General features: G+C 35.1%; 1 protein-coding gene and 1 pseudogene across 1 annotated transcript; both read right to left on the minus strand.

Annotated features, from left to right (window-relative positions):
* Positions 1 to 5,411: 5,411 nt before the first annotated feature.
* On the minus strand, positions 5,412 to 9,436 carry LOC21394432 (annotated as a pseudogene).
* A 2,489-nt stretch (positions 9,437 to 11,925) lies between these two features.
* On the minus strand, positions 11,926 to 14,617 carry LOC21394434 (UDP-glycosyltransferase 87A1). The gene is made up of 2 exons (XM_010101161.2): positions 14,100 to 14,617; positions 11,926 to 13,042 (listed from the first exon to the last, which is right to left on the minus strand). Exons 1-2 carry the CDS (start codon positions 14,590 to 14,592, stop codon positions 12,132 to 12,134), a joined length of 1,404 nt encoding a protein of 467 aa, XP_010099463.2. The 5' UTR covers positions 14,593 to 14,617; the 3' UTR covers positions 11,926 to 12,131.
* Between the last annotated feature and the right edge of the window lie 6,027 nt (positions 14,618 to 20,644).

The following is a 20,644-nucleotide window of genomic DNA, read 5'->3' on the forward strand; positions in this document are numbered from 1 at the left end:
TTTCTTCATGTGTCATTCCTTCTTGCAGAAGTAACAGGTGAATGCCTTATCCTGCTTCTTTAGTTTCTTCTTCTGTTGAGGTATTTCATCTGTAGTATCCAAAGCTCTCTTTTTGTTCTTATTCTGAGAGGTTGATGCCAAGTGAGCACTTTCAGTCTTATCTCGTTGAAGCCTTTCCTTTTCTTGCACACAATATGATATGAGCTCATTAACAGTCTAGTTTTCCTTTTGGATGTTATAGCCCACCTTAAATTGACTGTATTGTGCAGGAAAAGATATGAAAACTAAATGCACAAGCAAATCCTCAGACAGCTCTAACTTTAGTGCCTTTAGTTTCCCAGCGATGTTAGACATCTCCATAATGTACTCCCTTATGTTCCCCTTTGCCTTATACCTCATGAAAATGAGTTTATTCAGAAGGTTACTCATTTTTGACTTTTCATTCTTGGAAAAATATTGCTCAAGTTCTTTGAGGAACTTCTTGGCATTAGTGCTCTCAGTAATAGAGCCCCTAAACGCCTCCGGAATGGAGCGTTTCATGATCATTAGACTCATGCGGTTGGAGCGGTCCCACTTCTCAATTTTATTCGTGTTTGAATTTTTCGTAGTAGTAGTAGGGTGCTTTGTCTTGAGCACAAGGTCTAAGTCCATACATCTGAGAACGATTTCCACGTTCTCTTTCCAAACTTTAAAATTCGTCCCATTCAGCATTGGGATTGCGTTAACTTGAGCAGAAACATTCACAGCAGTAGCAGAAACTAAATAAGGAACAAAAATAAAATATACTCACAATCAACATTCACGTCATACATAAGCATAATAAACCATATAATGCATACATGACATAAACAAATAACTCAAAGTAAGGTGGTGGGCCCATTTCAAGATACCTAGTACAACACTGATATTTAGTCTTTGGACCAGAAATATCAGCTTGTAAGTGGTACTCTCCGCACAGTAATCAAATATTGACAATAAATCCTGTCAAACAATAGCTTTCCTTTGGGCCGACTATTGCTCACATGTAGAGCTTTATAATTGTCACATATTTATTACCACAGGTATACCCATTATTCGGCCAAATAATAACCTTCATGTGGGCCGATAATTATTCGCATAAATAATATGTATACTTATCTTTATATTTTAAAATAAATCAACATTCACAACAAAGGTTACTTTGGCAACAATATTATTTCAAAATATAAGACAATTAAGTGCAATAATAATCAAATAAAACAAAATAAAGAACCAAAATTTCATTTTATTCAATTGAATCCTTAATTAATTTGCACTTAATTTCTTAATGGGTTAAAAAAATTTGTGGTACTCTCCGCACAGTAATCAAATATTGACAATAAATCCTGTCAAACAATAGCTTTCCTTTGGGCCGACTATTGCTCACATGTAGAGCTTTATAATTGTCACATATTTATTACCACAGGTATACCCATTATTCGGCCAAATAATAACCTTCATGTGGGCCGATAATTATTCGCATAAATAATATGTATACTTATCTTTATATTTTAAAATAAATCAACATTCACAACAAAGGTTACTTTGGCAACAATATTATTTCAAAATATAAGACAATTAAGTGCAATAATAATCAAATAAAACAAAATAAAGAACCAAAATTTCATTTTATTCAATTGAATCCTTAATTAATTTGCACTTAATTTCTTAATGGGTTAAAAAAATACCCAAAATCTCTAAATTGGGTTTAAAACAAACCCATAATTGCCAATTTTGGCAATTATTATTCTTTATGGCCGCAGGTATAGCCTGCGACCCTTATACTAAATCACAGGCTCAATATGGGCCTGTGGTCCATTCTTTTGTCACGGGCCCCAAATGGGCCCGTGCACCCTTTTTTTTTTTTTTTTGCAGTTATTTTTTTGCAGTTCTGGGCCGAAGCCTAGAACTGTGAATCCTTAGGGTCGCGATTGCGACCCTTCTTCTCCATTGGCGGCCGCCAGACCGCCAATTCCCATGCCGCGGCCGATAGGTCGCGACAATAACTGTCTAGCGCAGCCCAACGACTGCGCTTGGGAATCCAGATGCCGGTGGCGGCAAGCTTGCCGCCGGCAACAATTTTTTCTTTTTTTTATTATTTCCTTATGCGGCGGTCGTGGCCGTCGCTGGTCTTCATCCCGCCGCGGCTTGCCCATCGGCGCGGCCCAACGACCGCGCCCTCGATTCCTCAACGCCGGCGGCCAAGGCTGCCGCTGACCACAATCTTCAACCCGACGAAGAGAAGAAGAAAGAGGGAAAAGAAAAAAAAAATTTCCAGAAACACTCGAGAGAGGAAAAAAAAAACTTCCTAAATAAATTCCTTTACCAAGTTTTCTTAATCCCTAATTTTCCAAATAATCAATTTTATGAATAATAAATACTTCCGAATTTATTCAACAAATATTGATTGAAATCAATCACCGAGAATTCATATGATTATCTATATACATGCTTTTCTTAACAAAAATAAAGCATATCTGTCTCTATTGGTGCAGCCTTGAATCTCCAGTAGAATTCTCTAAGACAACGAGCACGACAGTTATTACCTTCCTCAGTCAAATCTCCTTAGTTCCTTAATGGGGTGTTTTCTCTCTAAATGGGGAAGAATGAAAACTGGCGTATGATTTGACGTATTAGGGACCATAACCTAAGTTTCTTTATATACAGCCCCATTAGGCTCCCATTAAACCTAGTTGGGTCAATATGGGTATCCACCCATTCAGCCCATACCCTATTAAGAGATTATTTGGGCTTTCCATAATTAGATCACTCAATTAGCCTAATTAATTAAATAGCGTAATATAATTACAGAATAAATATATGGCCCACAATATAGGAAACCCACGTTTCCTAACAATTATAAATCGTCTCATCAATGTCGTCATTGAGAACATCTGATGTAGCTCTAAGTCGAAATGAGCCACAAGTGCCATAACTGTCCTAAAAGAGTCTTTCGAAGAAACTGGAGAGAAAGTCTCTTTGTAGTCTATGCCTTCATTTTGAGCGAATCCTTTGGCGACTAGACGGGCCTTATATCTTTCGATGTTACCTTTCGAATCCCTTTTGGTCTTAAATATCCATTTACAACCTATAGGTTTCGTTCCTTTAGGCAACTCGACAAGATCCCAAACGTCATTATCTTTCATAGATTTCATCTCATCCTTCATGGCATCAATCCACTTTTGAGCATTGGAACTCTGTAAAGCTTGTTGGAAGTTGATAGGATCATCTTCCTCTAAGCCTACACCATCTTCATGTTCTTGGAGAAAGACGATATAATCATCCGGAATTGCACTTCTCCTTTCTCATATTGATCTCCTTAATGGCACTTCTTGAGATTGTTGAGTTTGCTCTATAGATGTTGCATGAGGAACCTCATTGTTGTCTTGTTTCAGAGTTGTGTCTTGAACAATGGCAGGTATTACAGCCTGGTCATTAACAATAGCAATATTGAAAAGAGAAACGAAATCTTCTTCCTCAAAAGACAACACTCCTTATATGTATATTTTTTTTTCTTGCAATTAACAAGCTCCACACCCGTAGGTGTCTATAGGGCCCCTTCTTTTATCACCAACAAATTCCACACCCATGGGTGTCTATAGGATTTCTTCCACAAAACCCCACACTCTAAGGTGCCAATAGGGTTCTTCTTTTGTATGATCCATGCACCAAAATAGCTAAATAATTGGGAGAAAGTGAGATTAGTAGAGAAATACATATACATATACATACATAAAATTTTACCTTGCTATTGCTGTAACGTCAGTAGACTTTTTTTTTTTTTTTTTTTCTCTACTTGTTTTACTCTTTTCTTCACTCTCACAGACACAGAGCACACACTAACACACAGAATACCCCTTTTTTTTTCGTCACACTTGCACACACGTAATACTCTCTTTTAACCATACCTACGTTCCGTCATGGTGTGAAATTAAAACGTGTGTATTTGTCCCCAAACAGGTGGTTATATTTTAAAAGAATCCATACCCTTTTTTCTGACTGGTTCTTTTATATGTGATTTTGATGTGATTGGCTATTTGCTTTTCTTTAGGATAACCACCCATAAACTTCCACTTCTTCTAATTTGCACGTGAATCTTTTGTCATCTCCTTTTGGGCCTTCCTGAATTTGGGCTAGCCCAAAACATCATTTACTCTCTTTTTTTAGGGCCCATAATTTACTATTCACTTTCTTTTGTTTTTGTTTTTGTTTTTGTTTTTTTTACCGCAACATAAATTATGCCAAAAGTAAAGAATAAATCAGTTAGCACGTTGACTCACACAAAATATTAAGAAAACTGCTTTAAAAACCGTTAATTCACACATTATACTGATATTAGAAGAAAAATTAGAGAAAACTTGAAATTTCAACAAGATGGCGTTTAAATATATATATAGGCAAACCATACACTGGAAACAAGCCTATCCTATAATTAAAAATTCATAAAAATATGAAATTTTCTATAAAAAAAAAAGGAAAATTTTTAACTGGAAACAAGAATTGCAACTAGACACAAGGAAAAAGGAAACATGATCAGAACTGTAATCCGAATTTCTTAGGTCAACTTATTAAAAAATTTTAAAATTACTAAAACTGGTAAAAATGACATTTTAAAAGCCTAAACGATGGAATTTGCCCAAAGAACGTCGTACATCCTGGCAAAGTTACGAGTTTTGTCTGTTTCCACCCAAAAAGCACATATATTTCATCCAAATCCGACATATGAAATACCTTATAAAAACTAGAAAATTTACCTTATTTGACTTTAAGATATTCACATGCGCCATAAAAATTAGATCCCTTTGCACTGAATCAAGTTTGAACCTATTTACCAAATATGCCTTAAATATCCTTGAACTCAAGTGACGTTAAATTTCTTTAATGACAATGCTAGTCGTGCAAATTCACCCTTTATTTCATATCTTAATTTCTTTAATGACATTTCTAAAGTGACATTTAATTTAATATATAACAATCCAATTAAACCTACAAAATAGAAAATAAATTCTTGAGGATATGTTTGCTGAGTGTAGGGGGATTTTTTTTAGGAGAATATATTCCGAATCAAAGAAATACTAACATCATTACTAATTTATGGTAGCCTTAAAATTATAAGAAACTAGAATCTTAATAGGCAATTGATTCTACTAAAAGATTGAAATTAAACGCTCAAATAGGGTCAATGTGCACCGAACTCTCAAAACAGACACACGTGACTCTTTAATGAAAAGTATAAAATCAATAGCATAATCCTATCCACAAAAATTGAGAGGCCAATAGCACCAAGTTCTACTCAAGGGTTCTTCGTATTCTATATGTCATATAGAAATACCTCAATTTGTGTATCATAAGAACTGGTTTTAGCATGTAGCTCATTAATATGTCAGTTGTCAAAAAAATCCAAAGAGAAAATGAAAAAAGAGTAATAGGTAGCATAAAGGAAAATTTATGTTCGATGACTTGAAACATTACTTATAAAAAAAAATAAAAATAAAAATAAAAAATAAAAAAAACTTATGTAGCTTAGCTTAACGGCCATTAATTGCCATGTGAAATATCCATGATAAAAGCATCAAGGTTGGCATCAGATGAACCGCCTTTTTCAATTGCCCGGCGACAGACTTCTTGAAGTTTCTTTACTCTTTCTCTCATCAATTTCCCTTCTCTATTTTCCAGATCCATAAATCTCTTAACAATCTCAGCAATTTCAACCCTTGTCACCAAATCCTCATCCCTACTAATACCTTTCTTTACCTTGTACCCAATTTTCCAATCCTCCACAATTTGCTTACTGTTCGAAACTTGGTCCCAAATAATAGGAAAAGTCAGGATCGGAACACCACTAAAAATGGCTTCCGAAGTAGAATTCCATCCACAATGTGACCAAAACCCGCCTATAGAAGGATGGCACAACACTCTCAATTGGTCACACCAAGGCACCACAAATCCAAAATTCCGCCATTACCATCTTTGATCTTTGAGGCATCACCACGTGCAACCCACAAGTACCTCGTGCCACTATTCTTTATCCCAGCCACAATTTCATCCATTTGGGCACTTGAAATCGAAAGAAAACTCCCAAATGAGACGTACAAGACAGATTTTTTGGGTTGAGAATCTAGCCACTTGAGATAGTCAAGACCATTATTAGTGATAGTAGGTGAAGAAGCTTCAAGTTTTAAGTAAGGAATGCTAGGTCCGATAGTGTATACAGCAGGGAAGGGAAATTTGGCCTTCGAAGCTTCAAGTTTTAAGTAAGGAATGCTGGGTCCAATAGTGTATACAGGAGGGAAGGGAAATTTGGCCTTCAAAGCATCTGAGACTTGGGATTCAAGCTCATACACTGAACTGAACAGCAGGCACTGTGCTTTGGACGCCCTCGAAGCAACTTCCAATATTTTTTGCAAAATATTTTGACGAGTGTTGTCTGTGCTTAAAAGTCCTCCTGGAAGATCCGCCAGACGAATTGTGGAAATTCCAGGGATGTAATCTACAACTTCGTGCCCTCGCTCTTTAACGTTAATCCAGTTGAATACACAAATAAAAAAACAAATATGTCATATAAAATAATATTAATATATATTCAACAGTTCTATTCTATTAGTTAAAAAGGGAAATGCAATTAATTTAAATTAGTAAGGACAGCTCCATTGATAGTTAATTCTATAAACTAATTCGAACTAATAACACATTAAGTCATTGAATGTGAAACAATTGACATGGACGCTGTATACAAATATATGGGTGAATTAAATAGCAGATTTATAGTAAATAATTAAAGTAAATAACATATTTTAAAACAATTTAAAATAAATTGCAGTAAATAAAAGTTTACGTGATAAAAAATCCCTTTACTTATTGTGAATAAACGATTTACGTGGTAAATTTTTTCATTCCTATTTACTTCAAATATTTTAACATATGCTATTAACTTAATTTAGTTTCGTTAAAATACTATTTAATACCATTTCTAAAAATATATTAACAAGTAATATTTCAAAATCATCTACATTTAAATATCAATGTTAATTATATTTAACTTAAAAAGTGCAAAAGTAATATATTTGATATGTTATTCTATTTTGCATTCTAATATGTAAAAAATAAGATATTTAATATATTATTCTATTTTATATTTTAATGCAAAAAATACTATTTTAAATGCTATATTTCTTTTTTGTCATAAATATTAAACTTTAGAATTTGAAAAGCACAATTTAATATTAATATCAATTAATCAACCAATAGTAATTAAATATAGATAAATGAGGACAACTCAATTGGTAGTAAATCTCTCCACTCTAATTATAAGTGGTTGTATTTTTCCCTCCTTTTTATATAATATATAAAAAAAAGTAACTAAATACTAACATATTCGTTTGTATTATTGAGTTACTTTTTTTTTTTTTTTTGTTCTACACGGATGTTAAATTTGACACTAATACGTTATCTATTTCAAGCTCCTAGCAGATTATGGGGTTAAAAATGTTCAAACTGAGGTGACAATCAATTCAACATTGTGACGCAAGCTCACACGTAATCATGTACATGATCTATCACGATGGGCAACTTTTCCCCGTCAATTACGAGACATGGCAGACAAAAATTCAAACGATAAGAAGAATATTGTTTCCCTCATAAAGCTAAATAGTAAATAATAATAAATATGGTTATGCAATTACTTCACAATATAACAATATTGTGATTAAGTTACCACGTTACAGACTTTTAGAGTCATGTTTTTCCTTTTCTTTTATTACTGGTGTAATTCCACGTGCGATGCTCTAGATATTAAATTTTAATTATCATATTATTAAACATATAAAATTTAAATATAAATCTCAAAAAAGAAAAAATTAAAATTTCAGAAGAAAAAAGGGGACAAAAAAACAACTAAAATGAAAAAATAAATTAATTTCAGGGCAAATTTTTACAATAAAGTCAAAAAAAATGATCAAAATAAAGAAATATAAGACCAAAACGGATAAGAAATAAAGTTATGGGGAAAAATTAAAAAAAATAAAGTTTTAGGGGAAAATAAAAAAGATAAAAAAAGGCTACTAGAATAAATAAGTTTTAGGATAACACCGGAAAGAATATCTAAGTAGAAAAATATAATTTTTTTTGGAGAAAAAAGTAAAAGGAGCTAAAAGGAAAAAAAAAAAAAAACCATGGGGAGCAAAAAAAAAAAAAAAAAAAAAACCAGGGGGAGAAAAAAAAAAAAAAAAAAAAAACTATTCATTACTGTTCATGTTTTCAACTAAAATGTCAGTGTTTTGGTTGAAAAATGCGTGCCACAAGTGTTATTATTACCGTGTTATTAAGCACATAAAATTTGAATATAAAATCTCAAAAAGAGAAAAATGAAAAGAAAAAGTTTTAGAAAAATAAAAAGGGGTAAAAAAGAATTAGAATGAAGAAATAAATGAGTTTTAGAACAAAAATGACCAAAATAAAAAAATAAAATTTTAGGGTAAAAAAATGAACCAAAATAAAGAAATATAAGACCAAAGCGAAAAAGATACAAAATTTTTGAGAGAAAAAAAAATAAAGTTTTAAGAGAAAAAAAAAAACCACCAAATAAATAAACTTTAGAGGACCACCACAAAAGGAGAGAAAAAAAAAAGTTCACCTTTAGATCAAAGCATGCAAAGCGGCGTGAACAGGAAACCGGATTCCGCTTTCTTATATATAGATTATTAATCTCATAACTAACCCATGATGCGTATATATGGAAGTACCTGAGAGATCGACAGGGAAATGACCGTTTTGTTTGAGCAGCTCAAAATGATAGATCACCGAGAATACAGACGTAGACATAGGCCAAAGTGAAGCCACCGGAATATTCCTTCGGTTTCCGACATCATAGGCCCAAAGGAGGTTGCTATCCGCTACGATGGCAATCACCGGAATCTCCACGCGGTCGAGGAGCTCCTCAAAGGGAGCTTCCATCTTCGTAAAGACAGCTTCCACGAACGCCGGCAAGTCCTTTGCGCGATCGTGTTCGGAGGGTACGACGTTGGGGATTGTGGCGAAGCGGATGTTGTCGGGCATTGTCGGATCCCGTGGCCCGATCAGGCCGAGCCACTCTTCGGTGACGACGAAGGTGATGAGGATGTTGTTTGGCTTCCGGGAAGCAATCTGCTCGCAGATGTTCATCATTGGGTTGATGTGCCCTCTCCCGGGGTAGGGTACCGCCACAACGTGGCAGCGATTGGTGGCCGGTGGCTCCATTTTCGGGGGAGTGTGACGGGTTGGGGGATTTCTCAAGTATATCAATAGAATATATACAGAGACAACGTGCTTGACTAGTTTAATGAAAAAGTAGACATAAGGACAATTTTTAGGATGACTTTTTTTTGTAAGTAGGACCTCCAAATTACATCACTTATCCCACTTTAAAGTTTGGGAGCATGCTGGAATAAGTTGACGAAAAATGTTGTAAGTCGACGGCGGTATATCCCCACTCTCTCATAGAGAGTGGATTCCATTTGTAGGATCTACGTGAGACCCACTTATGTGGCTTTTTTTTTTTTTTTTTTTTTTTTTTAATGAGAGACTTATAATTTAATCTTATCGGGATAAATAGGATTATTTTGAGTAGAAATAAGCATTTATTTTTATTTTTATGAGAATAGTCAAAGTATAGAAATACAATCTTAGAAAGTTTGGAATTAAGTTGGACTAAAATTTAGAGTAGTGTTGAGTGTGTGAAGCTTAATTATTTTTTGTGAGAGTTAGTATGCCGATTGATCTTATAAGAATTGGGGTGAAAACTCCTCTTTTGAGGGTGTTGGGGATTTTACACAAGTACTTTCGATTGCCCTAATTTTACTTATATTAGATGTTAAAGAGAAAACCATACGAAGAGTCTGAAAGGTGTGTGATATTTTATTTCTTATAATCTTTTACAGAGATTGAAAGTAGAAATAACTTTCATATTAAAATCAGTACTATCTTTATTACTACGTATTTGTAGTATAAAATTAGAGTGCATCTAATATTAATAGGCGGCTCTCTCTTCTACTATCTATTAGTTGAGGAACGTGTTATGCACGTAAAGAATAACTTTATGAGTTATATCCTACATCAAATCACGTAACTTTTTTAAGCGTTCATTTCGCCGATTCGAGTTTAGAATTTGAGTTTTACTGCAGTAAAAAGCTCTCAAAAACAGTCATATCTAACTTTTTTGCTGCAGTAAAAAGCTTTCACATAAAGTCACATCTCAACTCGAATTAAAAACTCAAATCAACGAACTAAACAGCCCTTTAGAAACTAAGTCCATTAATTGCAACAAGAGGAAAAAAATTTCAAAAAATCACATAAAAAAAGAATCAAAGTTAAATAAGAGTTTTGACCAAAAAAATCTTAAGTGAGGAGATATTTGAAAATAATTGTTTTCATAAAAAGAAAGTGAAAAAAAGAAAGTATTTCAAAAAAGAGATATTGTAAAAAAAATAAATTATGAAAGAATATTGAGGAAAAAACTAAAAAAAAAAAAAGGACAATAGCATGCAATAGGCAAAAAGAAAAGAGGAAAAAAATTTTAAAAAAAAAAAAAAAAAAATAATTTGTATAGAGTTCTAAGTAAAAAAAAAAAAAAAAAAAACAAGAAACGTGAAGAAAAAGGGGAAAAAAAAAAAAAAAAAAAACCCTAAACATGAAGGAATAAATTAGAGGTTGACACAGCCAAAAAAGAAACACACTCTTTAATTCTTTTATGTATTATTAGGACGTTTATTTTGTTGTCAATTTGTGGCAAGTGGGTGAATTCAAAACAACAAAAAAAGTTCATGGAATACAGGTTGAAGATTTCGTTGGTTGCAGATTAAGCCGTGTGGAAGAGTTTGAAATTCAAGAGTACATAGCGAGATAAAATCTGGTTGAAAAATTTTAAAAAGGTGCAGCGGCAGATTATATGAGCTTTTGAAGTTTGAATTGTCAAGATATTATTCAGGTTGTTGAAGATAAACCTGGTATCCAGTTGAAAACGTGAACCAATTTTTGGAAGCAGATTTGAGAATCTAATATATCCACGCTATATTGATGAATGAAGTTTGATTCGGATTTGAATTTCAAAGGTGGTAAGTTATTAAACTTTATCTATAAGTTTATCTTTTGGCGTTTTTCAAAGGAGGTAAAACGTGTTGATATAGAGCATTTGAGATAAATAATGCCTTCTATTCAAGTTTGACTTGAAATCGTGGATTAGACAGAAAGAGATAATTTGGTCTCAAAGCCATTCATCCTGTGGGCTTCCGTTTTCACGCATAATGTTTTGAAAAGTTTGAATTAATAACCTTCTCAAGTGTTGGAAGTTTCAATTAATAACCTTCCAAGTGTTGAAGGGATTTCAACAAATTATCATTCTTTGTGAAAAGAAATAGTTATCTTTAGGAGAAGGTGTATACAGTGTTGAAGGGTGTTCAACCATTCATCGTTCTGCAGCTTTCGGGAGAGAGACCAGCCAGATGAATAGATTTCGTCTTACAATTTTAAAGACAAATGATGCTTACTGAATCAGGCCATCTAGTTGATTCTACATGGTGGCAACAAATTCAAAAGAGTTTTTATTTATATAAATCCGATTGGAGTGTAATCGTTAAGAATTAATAAGTGATTTAATATTTGAGCGTGACCCGTTACTAAAACTCTGTTGCGCCAAAGCCTACTATAGTACAATACTTGCACATTAAATGCGCATAACCAAACTGCTCATTTAATATCTTTGACGAAAGACCAGCTTTGTATATCGGTAGCAACTAATAACATATAAAGTATTAAAGGTTATGGTGGAGTTAATTATGCGGTGATCACATTAGATCTAGAGGAGTTTCTACTGACTACTCTGCACCAGAAAGAAGAAAGCAATATATTTCCAAAAAAGAAAAAAGAATAGAGAGGTTGATCATATATATTGAAAACTAGAAAAAAGAAAATGACAATGTGAAGAAATTTAGTGCATATATATTGTAACATACATAGATGATCTGTTACTCGCACGTCCTTTCCATTTCTTCTTACTTATTCTAGTACACGATTCTTCTGCATGGTTATATGGCAACATACATATGGAAGAAGAAATTTTCCTCTACGGTCATCCAATATACTCAAGGTTTATTCGCATTCTGATATAAATCATTCAGAAAGGCCTCAATATGTGCATCAGAAGAACCTCCTTTGCCAACCGCTCGCCGGCAAGTATCCCTCAATTCACAAGCTCTCCTCCTCATATCCCTCACCTCCTCTTCTTTCTCCACATCCATAAACCTCTTCACAATCCCCGCAATCTCCTGTCTCCCCACCAAAACCTCCTCATCTCCGAATCCTCTCTTCACCTTCCACCCCATCTTCCAATCCTCAACCACCATCTTGCTGTTGGTCACCTGGTCCCAATAGATGGGGAAATTCAGCATCGGAACCCCGGCAAAAGCAGCCTCCGACGTCGAGTTCCACCCGCAGTGTGACCAAAACCCGCCTATGGAAGGATGGCACAACACCCTCAACTGGTCACACCAAGGAACCACCATTCCATTCCCGCCACCACAATTCTCTCTCAAACGAGAATGCTCCTCTCTTCCCACCCAGAAGTACCGGACCCTGCTGTCCCTTAGCCCCGAGGCGATCTCCTCCATCTGCGCTTTTGACGTCGAGAAGAGGCTTCCCTGCGAGGCGTACAAGACGGAGCCTCTAGGTTGCTTATCAAGCCACTCTAAATGGTCAGCATGAGAAGTATTTCTAGAGGAGTAATTTGGTGAGTCGAGTTTGTAGTATGGGATGTTGGGGCCAATGTGGTAAACAGGGAAGGGGCTTAGTTTTGTGGTTAAGGCATCGATGACTTGTTGTTCTAGCTGGTAGGGAGAAGCTAAGAGGAGATATTGAGCTTTGGTCTCCGTTGTGGAAATCGATTCAAGGGCTTTGTTGAGTATCTGATTGCCTTTGCCGTACAGGCAAGTTGGGAGGTCTGCTATGCGCGTTGGAGGGAGTCCTGGGATGTAGTCCACAAGCTCGTTTCCCATGGCTGCATGTCATGAATTGCGTATATATGAAGATTATACATTTATGGATAAAGAAATTGGTGCCATGTGGTATTGAATAATTGTTGAAGAGAATTAGAAAGAGATTAATGGAAGTCTTATAAAATCCGAGAGCCTGAAAAGCGTGAAAACGACGATTGCAAAATTAGTACATGCGGAACGACAACAAAATATTGAAATGGAGAAATGCATTGGATAATTACTATTTCAAAAAGCGATAAAAAAAAAATTAAAGATGAGACGTAGTCACCATAATATGAGAAACGACTGAAAATTTCCAAAAGTCAGAGAAAAGAAAAAGAAAGCTTGAAACGACAGAAAGCAACAATGATATTGTTGTTTTCGTGAAGAAACGACAAAGTAAAGAAGAGGACAAGGCCAAAAAAATGAAACAATAATAATATAAACGACATGTATAGGAAGAAACAACAACGAAATTCAAAACATGAGAGCGGAGCACGCGAGCAAACAAAAAAATTGGAAACGCCTAGGAGCTAAAAAACGACAAGGAATATTAAAAACAACTACAGCGTGAAAAACGACAACCACCTTAGAAACGACAAAGAAAAGCAAAAACAACTACATAACAAAGACGACAAAAAGAGAGATTATTCAAAAATTAAAAACGACAATAAAATTCAAAACGACATAAAGTTTGTTAACGACAACAATAGTTTAGAAGCACATAAAAGCGAACTACCACATTGAAAACGACATCAACAAGTAAAAGAAAACTTTTCATTTGGTCACCGGGGGTTTCGGGTCTTCAATATCATACATGGCTTAAAATTGCTGGCCATTTTCCAAAAAAAAAAAATAACAAAGGAAAATTGCCGGCCAATATCTACCAAAAAAAAAAAAAAAATTACCGGCCACTTTTCCAAACAAAAAAAGGAAGTAAAAACAAACAAAGGAATTGCATCATCTTAAACCCAACAAAATTCCGATAAAGCTAAAAAGTAACTCGACAAAACATATAAGAAAAAGACAAACAATACACGTGGAATTCAATATTCACCGACTTTAATTACTAGTACCAACCCTTAAGGTCAACCGGGAAATGCCGGTTCCGAACGAGGAGATCAAAGTGACGGAACACCGAGTACACCGTCGCCGACGACGTCCATAGCGATGCCACCGGAATATTCCTCCAAGTCCCGACGTCCGCCGACCAAACCAAGTAAGTATCGGCGACAATGGCGTTCGCCGGCGTGTCGAGCCGGTCGAGGAGATCCTCGAGCGGAGCCCTCATGTTCCTCAGAACTGCCTCGTAGAAGGCCGGCTGGTCGGCGCCACGGCCGCTCTCGGAGGGGATCACGTTCGGAATCTTCGCGAAGCGGATGTTGTCGGGTTTGGGATCCGACCCGATGAACCCGAACCATTCCTCGGTGACGACGAAGGTGACGAGCAAATCCTGCCTTCGCAGAGCGAGAAATTCGCAGAGGCACATCATGGGGTTGATGTGGCCTCGGCCGGGGAACGGCACCGCCATCACGTGGCAGGAGACGGTTGGGCTGTTCTTTGGGCGGTCCATTTTCTTGAGTGTCGTTTGGAGCGGAAAGAACTAGGAGAGACTAAAGAGAGACGTACGCCGACCGTCTACTGAGTACTGATGGTTCAGATAGCCCGACAGTGATGTTTGCTGTGTTTGGAATTTTTTTATTTTTTTACGTTTTTTGACAAAAAAAAATAAAAAACGATTTTAAAATAACCTTTAGTATAATTAAAGATAAAAAATAAAAATAAAAATGATATTTTAATTTAGTGTAAAATAAAAAATAATTTTTAATGTTTTTTATTTTTTATTTTTATTTTTTTTAAGTATAGATAAATATTAATAAGTTTTTTATATTAAAAATAATCTCTTAATAAAATTATAATACATATTTTTAAAAATAATTTCTCTTCAAAATTAAAAATATTTTTATTTTTATTTTTATATAAAAAATAAAATTATTTTGAAACAAGTTGTTAGTATAATAGTTTTATGTCTTGTACTAATTAGAAGTGCGCAAGTTTTCTTTATGAACGAAAACACTCTTATCGGTTTGGACATTTCTACATCTTGTTTGTCATTTCGCCTATCTAATTTTTTTTTTCTAACTAATTGGAAATAGAAAATTTTTTGCTTTTCTGAATTAGGTCCTAAATAAGACTCCAAAAACACCACTTTAATAGTACAAAAAAATAATAACTATATGTTAAAACTTAAAAGTGATGAAAAGTCTAATTTACACACGTGTCAATGTCCTTGACTCGCTGCTGTTGTTGTTTAGTTTATGTAATATTAGAAATACCAACTCAAATTTCAATTGTTATGTGTTAACTGAGATGATACGTAGGTTGTATATTTTTTTATTAATAGACTTAAAAGACGTTTGGTTCATGGATTAGAATCATTTTTGATTTACGTGTATTTTTTGTGAGAGAAAATGATACGTGGGAAGTTTTGAACTTGGAGGAAGATTAGATTCAGAAGAGGATAAACAAATGAGTTGGGTCTCAGGCCCCAGAAGCCTCTTGGGCTGCTGAAACATCTCAGGCCCAGACCCAAGATAACCCTTTTCCAGCTGAAGCTTGGCATGCTGGATCAGAAGGAAAGTTCCAGAAAACTCAAGAAGAAGAGGAGGGCGCAACGCGTGAGAGAAGGATGCGCAAGAGGCCAAGCTGGTTTGAGGATTTCGAGATGGGGAAAAACCGTTGAGAAGTGCGGAGCACCAGGGTCAGGGGAAGGATTGGCCTCAGCTGGGTTCTTTAGCAAATTGTTATTGTTGTCTCTTAATTCAATAATCTGTTAGAGTGGTATTCTGGGGAAATGGGAATCGAGTATAAAGGGAACCAGTGTTCTTATGGGAAATCATCATGTAATTTGTGGGAACCTTTCTGTAGGAGTTTGGCACTGACTCAAAGAGTGCAATATTCAATACATGGAGTCCAAGGTTAAGCAGCATATGCTGAAGGAGTATCATGATACGCCGGTAGGCGGGCATTAAACGGACATACATCCGACTCAGCGCTAATTTTTACTGGCCGGGCATGCGAAAGGATGTCAAAGATTATGTGGGGAAGTACGTCATCTGTCAAACTGTGAAATATTCCACTTCAGCCTTCTATGGACTCCTACAACCGTTGAAGATGCTCGACAGAGTATGGGAAGACCTAGTGATGGACTTCATTGTTGGGCTGCCAATCTCGAAAGGGAACACTTCCGTTTTCGTGGTTGTTGATAGACTAACGAAATACGCTCACTTTGGAGCACTGGCCTCCAACTATACAGCTTCCAAGGTCGCCGAGCTCTTTACTAGAATGGTGATTAAGTTATATGGAGTGTCGCGGACGCTGGTTTCAGACAGGGACCCAATCTTCACAAGCAAATTTTGGTCCAAGTTATTTGAGCTGATGGGCACCCGGTTGAAGATGAGCTCAGCCTACCATCCTCAAACGGACGGGCAAACTGAAGTCTTGAACCGATATCTGGAACAATGCCTGCGCGCCTTCGCTGCCGACAACCCGAAGCAGTGATCCACCTTCTTGGGGTGGGCAGAGTATCATTACAACACAAGTCACCAAACAACCATTAGGATGTCACCATTCCAGGCCGTGTACGGAAAGACGACCTCCTACTATTCCAACATACACTAGGGGATCCTCAACCGTTCAGGCCATGGACGATTACCTACGTACCTGGGACGACATCCTTCACCGTTTGAAGGTCAATTTGCACCATGCTCACAATAGGATGTAGCAGCTCACCAATAAGAAAAGGCAGGAGAAGCAATTCAACCTTGGGGACCTTGTCTTGGTTAAACTCCAGCCCTATCGTCAGACAACAGTGGCTCGGCGTTTAAACTCGAAGTTGAGCAGACGATATTTCGGTCTATTCAAAATCATTGCTAAGGCTGGACCGGTGGCTTACACTTTAGCATTACGCCGGAAAGCAAAATTCACCATATCTTTCATGTCTCTCTGTTAAAGGAGTTCAGGAGCGATGGATCCACAGTTTCCTTTCCCATACCAGAGCAGAGCCATGCCAACAGGCCCCTGATTTATCCCACGGCCATCGTGGCAGCTCGTGACGTACAGCAGCATGGAAGATCCATCAAGCAGGTATTAGTCTAGTGGTCGCACAGTCTCCAGGAGGATGCCACCTAGGAGGAGCTGGAGCCTTTCAGTCGGCTCTATGACTTGCCTGACCTTGAGGACAAGGTCAAAGTTGATGGGGTGGGAAGTGATACGTGGGAAGTTTTGAACTTAGAGGAAGATTGGATTCAGAAGAGGATAAATAAATGGGTTGGGTCTCAGGCCCCAGAAGACTCTTGGGCTGCTGAAACATCTCAGGCCCAGGCCTAAGATAACCCTTCTCCAGTTGAAGCTCGGCATGCTGGATCAGAAGGAAAGTTCCAGAAAACTCAAGAAGAAGAGAAGGGCGCAACGCGTGAGAGAAGGACGCGCAAGAGGCCAAGCTGGTTTGAGGATTTCGAGATGGGGAAAAACCGTTGAAAAGTGCAGAGCACCAGGGTCGGGGGAAGGATTGGCCTCAGCTGGGTTCGTTAGCAAATTGTTATTGTTGTCTCTTAATTCAATAATCTGTTAGAGTGGTATTCTAGGGAAATGGGAATCGAGTATAAAGGGAACCAGTGTTCTTATGGGAAATCATCATGTAATTTGTGGGAACCTTTCTGTAGGAGTTTGGCACTGACTTAAAGAGTGCAATATTCAATACAAACCGTGTACGTTTGTATCAGAAAACATTGTAGCGAACCATAATTCAAATCATGGTTTGAATCCTCAAACCAAACATCCCCTTAATTTATTATCACTAATTCATGTTAATGTTTTAAATATTAATTAATATAAAAATGACAATTTATATGTCACATTAATTGATACATAAAGAATTAAAATTTAAATTGATATTGCTAGTATTATTCTTAGTTTATTATTATTATTTTTTTTAAAATAAGCAAAATCAGTTTTAAAATTTTATTAATTTGTTTGTATTTAAACGTTTGTATCGATTACCCTTTTCTCTTGTTCTTGGTTGAAGTTGAATGTTTTTTTTTTTCGATAGTTAGAAGTTGAATGTTGTTAATAACATTGCATGTACTTTTGAGAGGATGAATTTCTTAGGCCTCGTTCACTTCGCGGATTCGAGTTTTCGATTCGAGCTGAGATGTGACATTTTCTGAGAGCTTTTTACTGTAGCAGAAAATTTTGATGTGACATTTTCTGAGAGCTTTTTACTGTAGAAACCTAAAACTAAAAACTCGAATCGGTGAAGTGAACGAGGCCTTAAACTCATGTAAGTTTCGTCTGTATAGCAATTGGGTATACAGAGGCCCAACTATTCTTAACTAAACGTATAGAATGCTTCTTGCAGAAGAAAATTACATAGTTTACCATAGTTTTACATAATATCCGTGCAATTTTAAATAACTATCATTATGTTTTTTATTTTTTTATTAGTTAAATAATAATTATTTATTTTTAAATAAAGTGATATAAATAAATATTTTATTAACATCTTTAGTGGTAATGTGGTATTTCTGGTTTTTTTGCTTTTTGCATATTGAAGCAATCAAAGCATTCACAATCACAATAGAAAATTAGGGGGATGCCATGGTTTTTTGTGGTAGATAATTTATGCCATGGATAAAGAAACTTGTGGAATTTCTTATGATGTTTTTTCATATATCCATACATCTATACATATCTATAAGTTTCGAAAAGGGGACTGTAGCACGGATACAGTAATAATCAAAACGGACGCTTTTATGGTTTTTTTTTTTTTTAACTTTTTTCCGTATTCTGTTATTTCTTTTATTTTCTTCCCTAAAATTTATATTTTTCGTTCTTGCACTTCTTTTTAACTTTTTTTCTTTCACTTATTTCGATTATTATTTTTTTTCAATGTTACCATACTTAGATACTTCTCTTCGGTAGTCCTCTAAAATATTGTTATACTAAAAGTTATTCTCACAAATTTTTTCTAATTGTCCCACCAAAATAAAATTCTACAAATATGGCCCTACTTAAATTTCTTTCATACCCTTCTTGACCACTATCTTTTCATAGGTATCATTTTTCTAATTTACTCACAGTGCATTATTTTTCTCTTCGGTAGTCCTCTAAAATATTGTTATACTAAAAGTTATTCTCACAAATTTTTTCTAATTGTCCCACCAAAATAAAATTCTACAAATATGGCCATACTTAAATTTCTTTCGTAGCCTTCTTAACCACTATCTTTTCATAGATATCATTTTTCTAATTTGCTCATAGTGCATTTTTTTTTTTCATAATGTGTCCTTACTTATCAATTTTTTTAGTCCTTCAAAATATTACTATATCAAAAGTGATTCTCAAAATATTTTTTTTTGTTGCTCATTAAAATATTTTCGAGAAAACCTCACTTAAACAATTTTTCTCCTAACGAATAGAAGTGTAAAACACTGATACTTGTACAACGCTTTAGACCACAACGACTCATTTTGCTCAAAAGTGGTTTTTTTAATCCCTCCTTCATCTTTTATTTCTTTTTTGATCCCTCCTTACTTTTCCATTTTCTCTTTGAGTCCTTCCTCTCTTTTATTTTTCATTTTTAATTCTCCCTTCTTATTTTCTTTCATTTCTTTTTTCCCCCTAACATCTTATATAGTTTTAAAAACACTTCATTAAACTATTTTTTAAAATCTATCTCATTGTGACGATGTTGGTGCCACCTAAATATTTTTTTATATACTCCTCTAACATTACTACAACAGTAGTGACCTTGTAAATATTTTGCCCGCTAGAGTATTTTCTTTTAAATATGTCCTTAATCTAACTTCTTTCTCATACATCTTTCTTAATTTATTTTTCTCAAATGTATTCCTATCTTTAAATCTCTTTTCTCTTCTTTTATCAAATATTATTTTTTTCAAATGTATTTTATAAATATTTTATTGTCTAACTTTATCTTATTAATTTTTTCTTTAAATCTACTCTACTTAAATACGTTATAATGTTCAATTCCAACTAGTACATATCTATAGCGAGAGAGACTGTGTGAATCAAAATAACTACAATACAACTGATTAGTTTTTTTTTGGGCTCTATTTCTCTATCCATCCTATCTGTCTTTTTCTTTTTCCTTTTTTTCTCTCTCTTACTTCAATTTGTCGCGCTAACCCATCTTGTCGTCGCTATCGCTGACTTGCTCCCTCTACCCTTGTCTGAATGACATCTGTTCGTGGGAAGTTAGCGCATGAAGAGATCTCAAATCTCTACGCAATATCTCTATTGGAGATCTTATTGCGGAGGAGATAAATCTCCATGTTGGAGATCTTAGCATAAAGGAGATAGATCCCTTCCAAGCTGAGCAGTATCTGACTTTCTGTCTATTCTGTTTATTAAACATGTTAACTGCATATTACCCATTTAACTTGATATATAAATTTAATGATTAGTATAAGTGCGACTTATTTAACACGATCATACAGTTTAATATAGTTCATATTCTTTATACTCAATATATAATATAAATCTTTTTATAATATCATATATAATTTATCGTTTAATTTGAGTAACTCACTAGAAAGGTCAAA

This window comes from Morus notabilis, unplaced genomic scaffold (genome assembly GCF_000414095.1).
Source record: "Morus notabilis unplaced genomic scaffold, ASM41409v2 Scaffold1300, whole genome shotgun sequence".
Taxonomy (NCBI): Eukaryota; Viridiplantae; Streptophyta; class Magnoliopsida; order Rosales; family Moraceae; genus Morus; species Morus notabilis.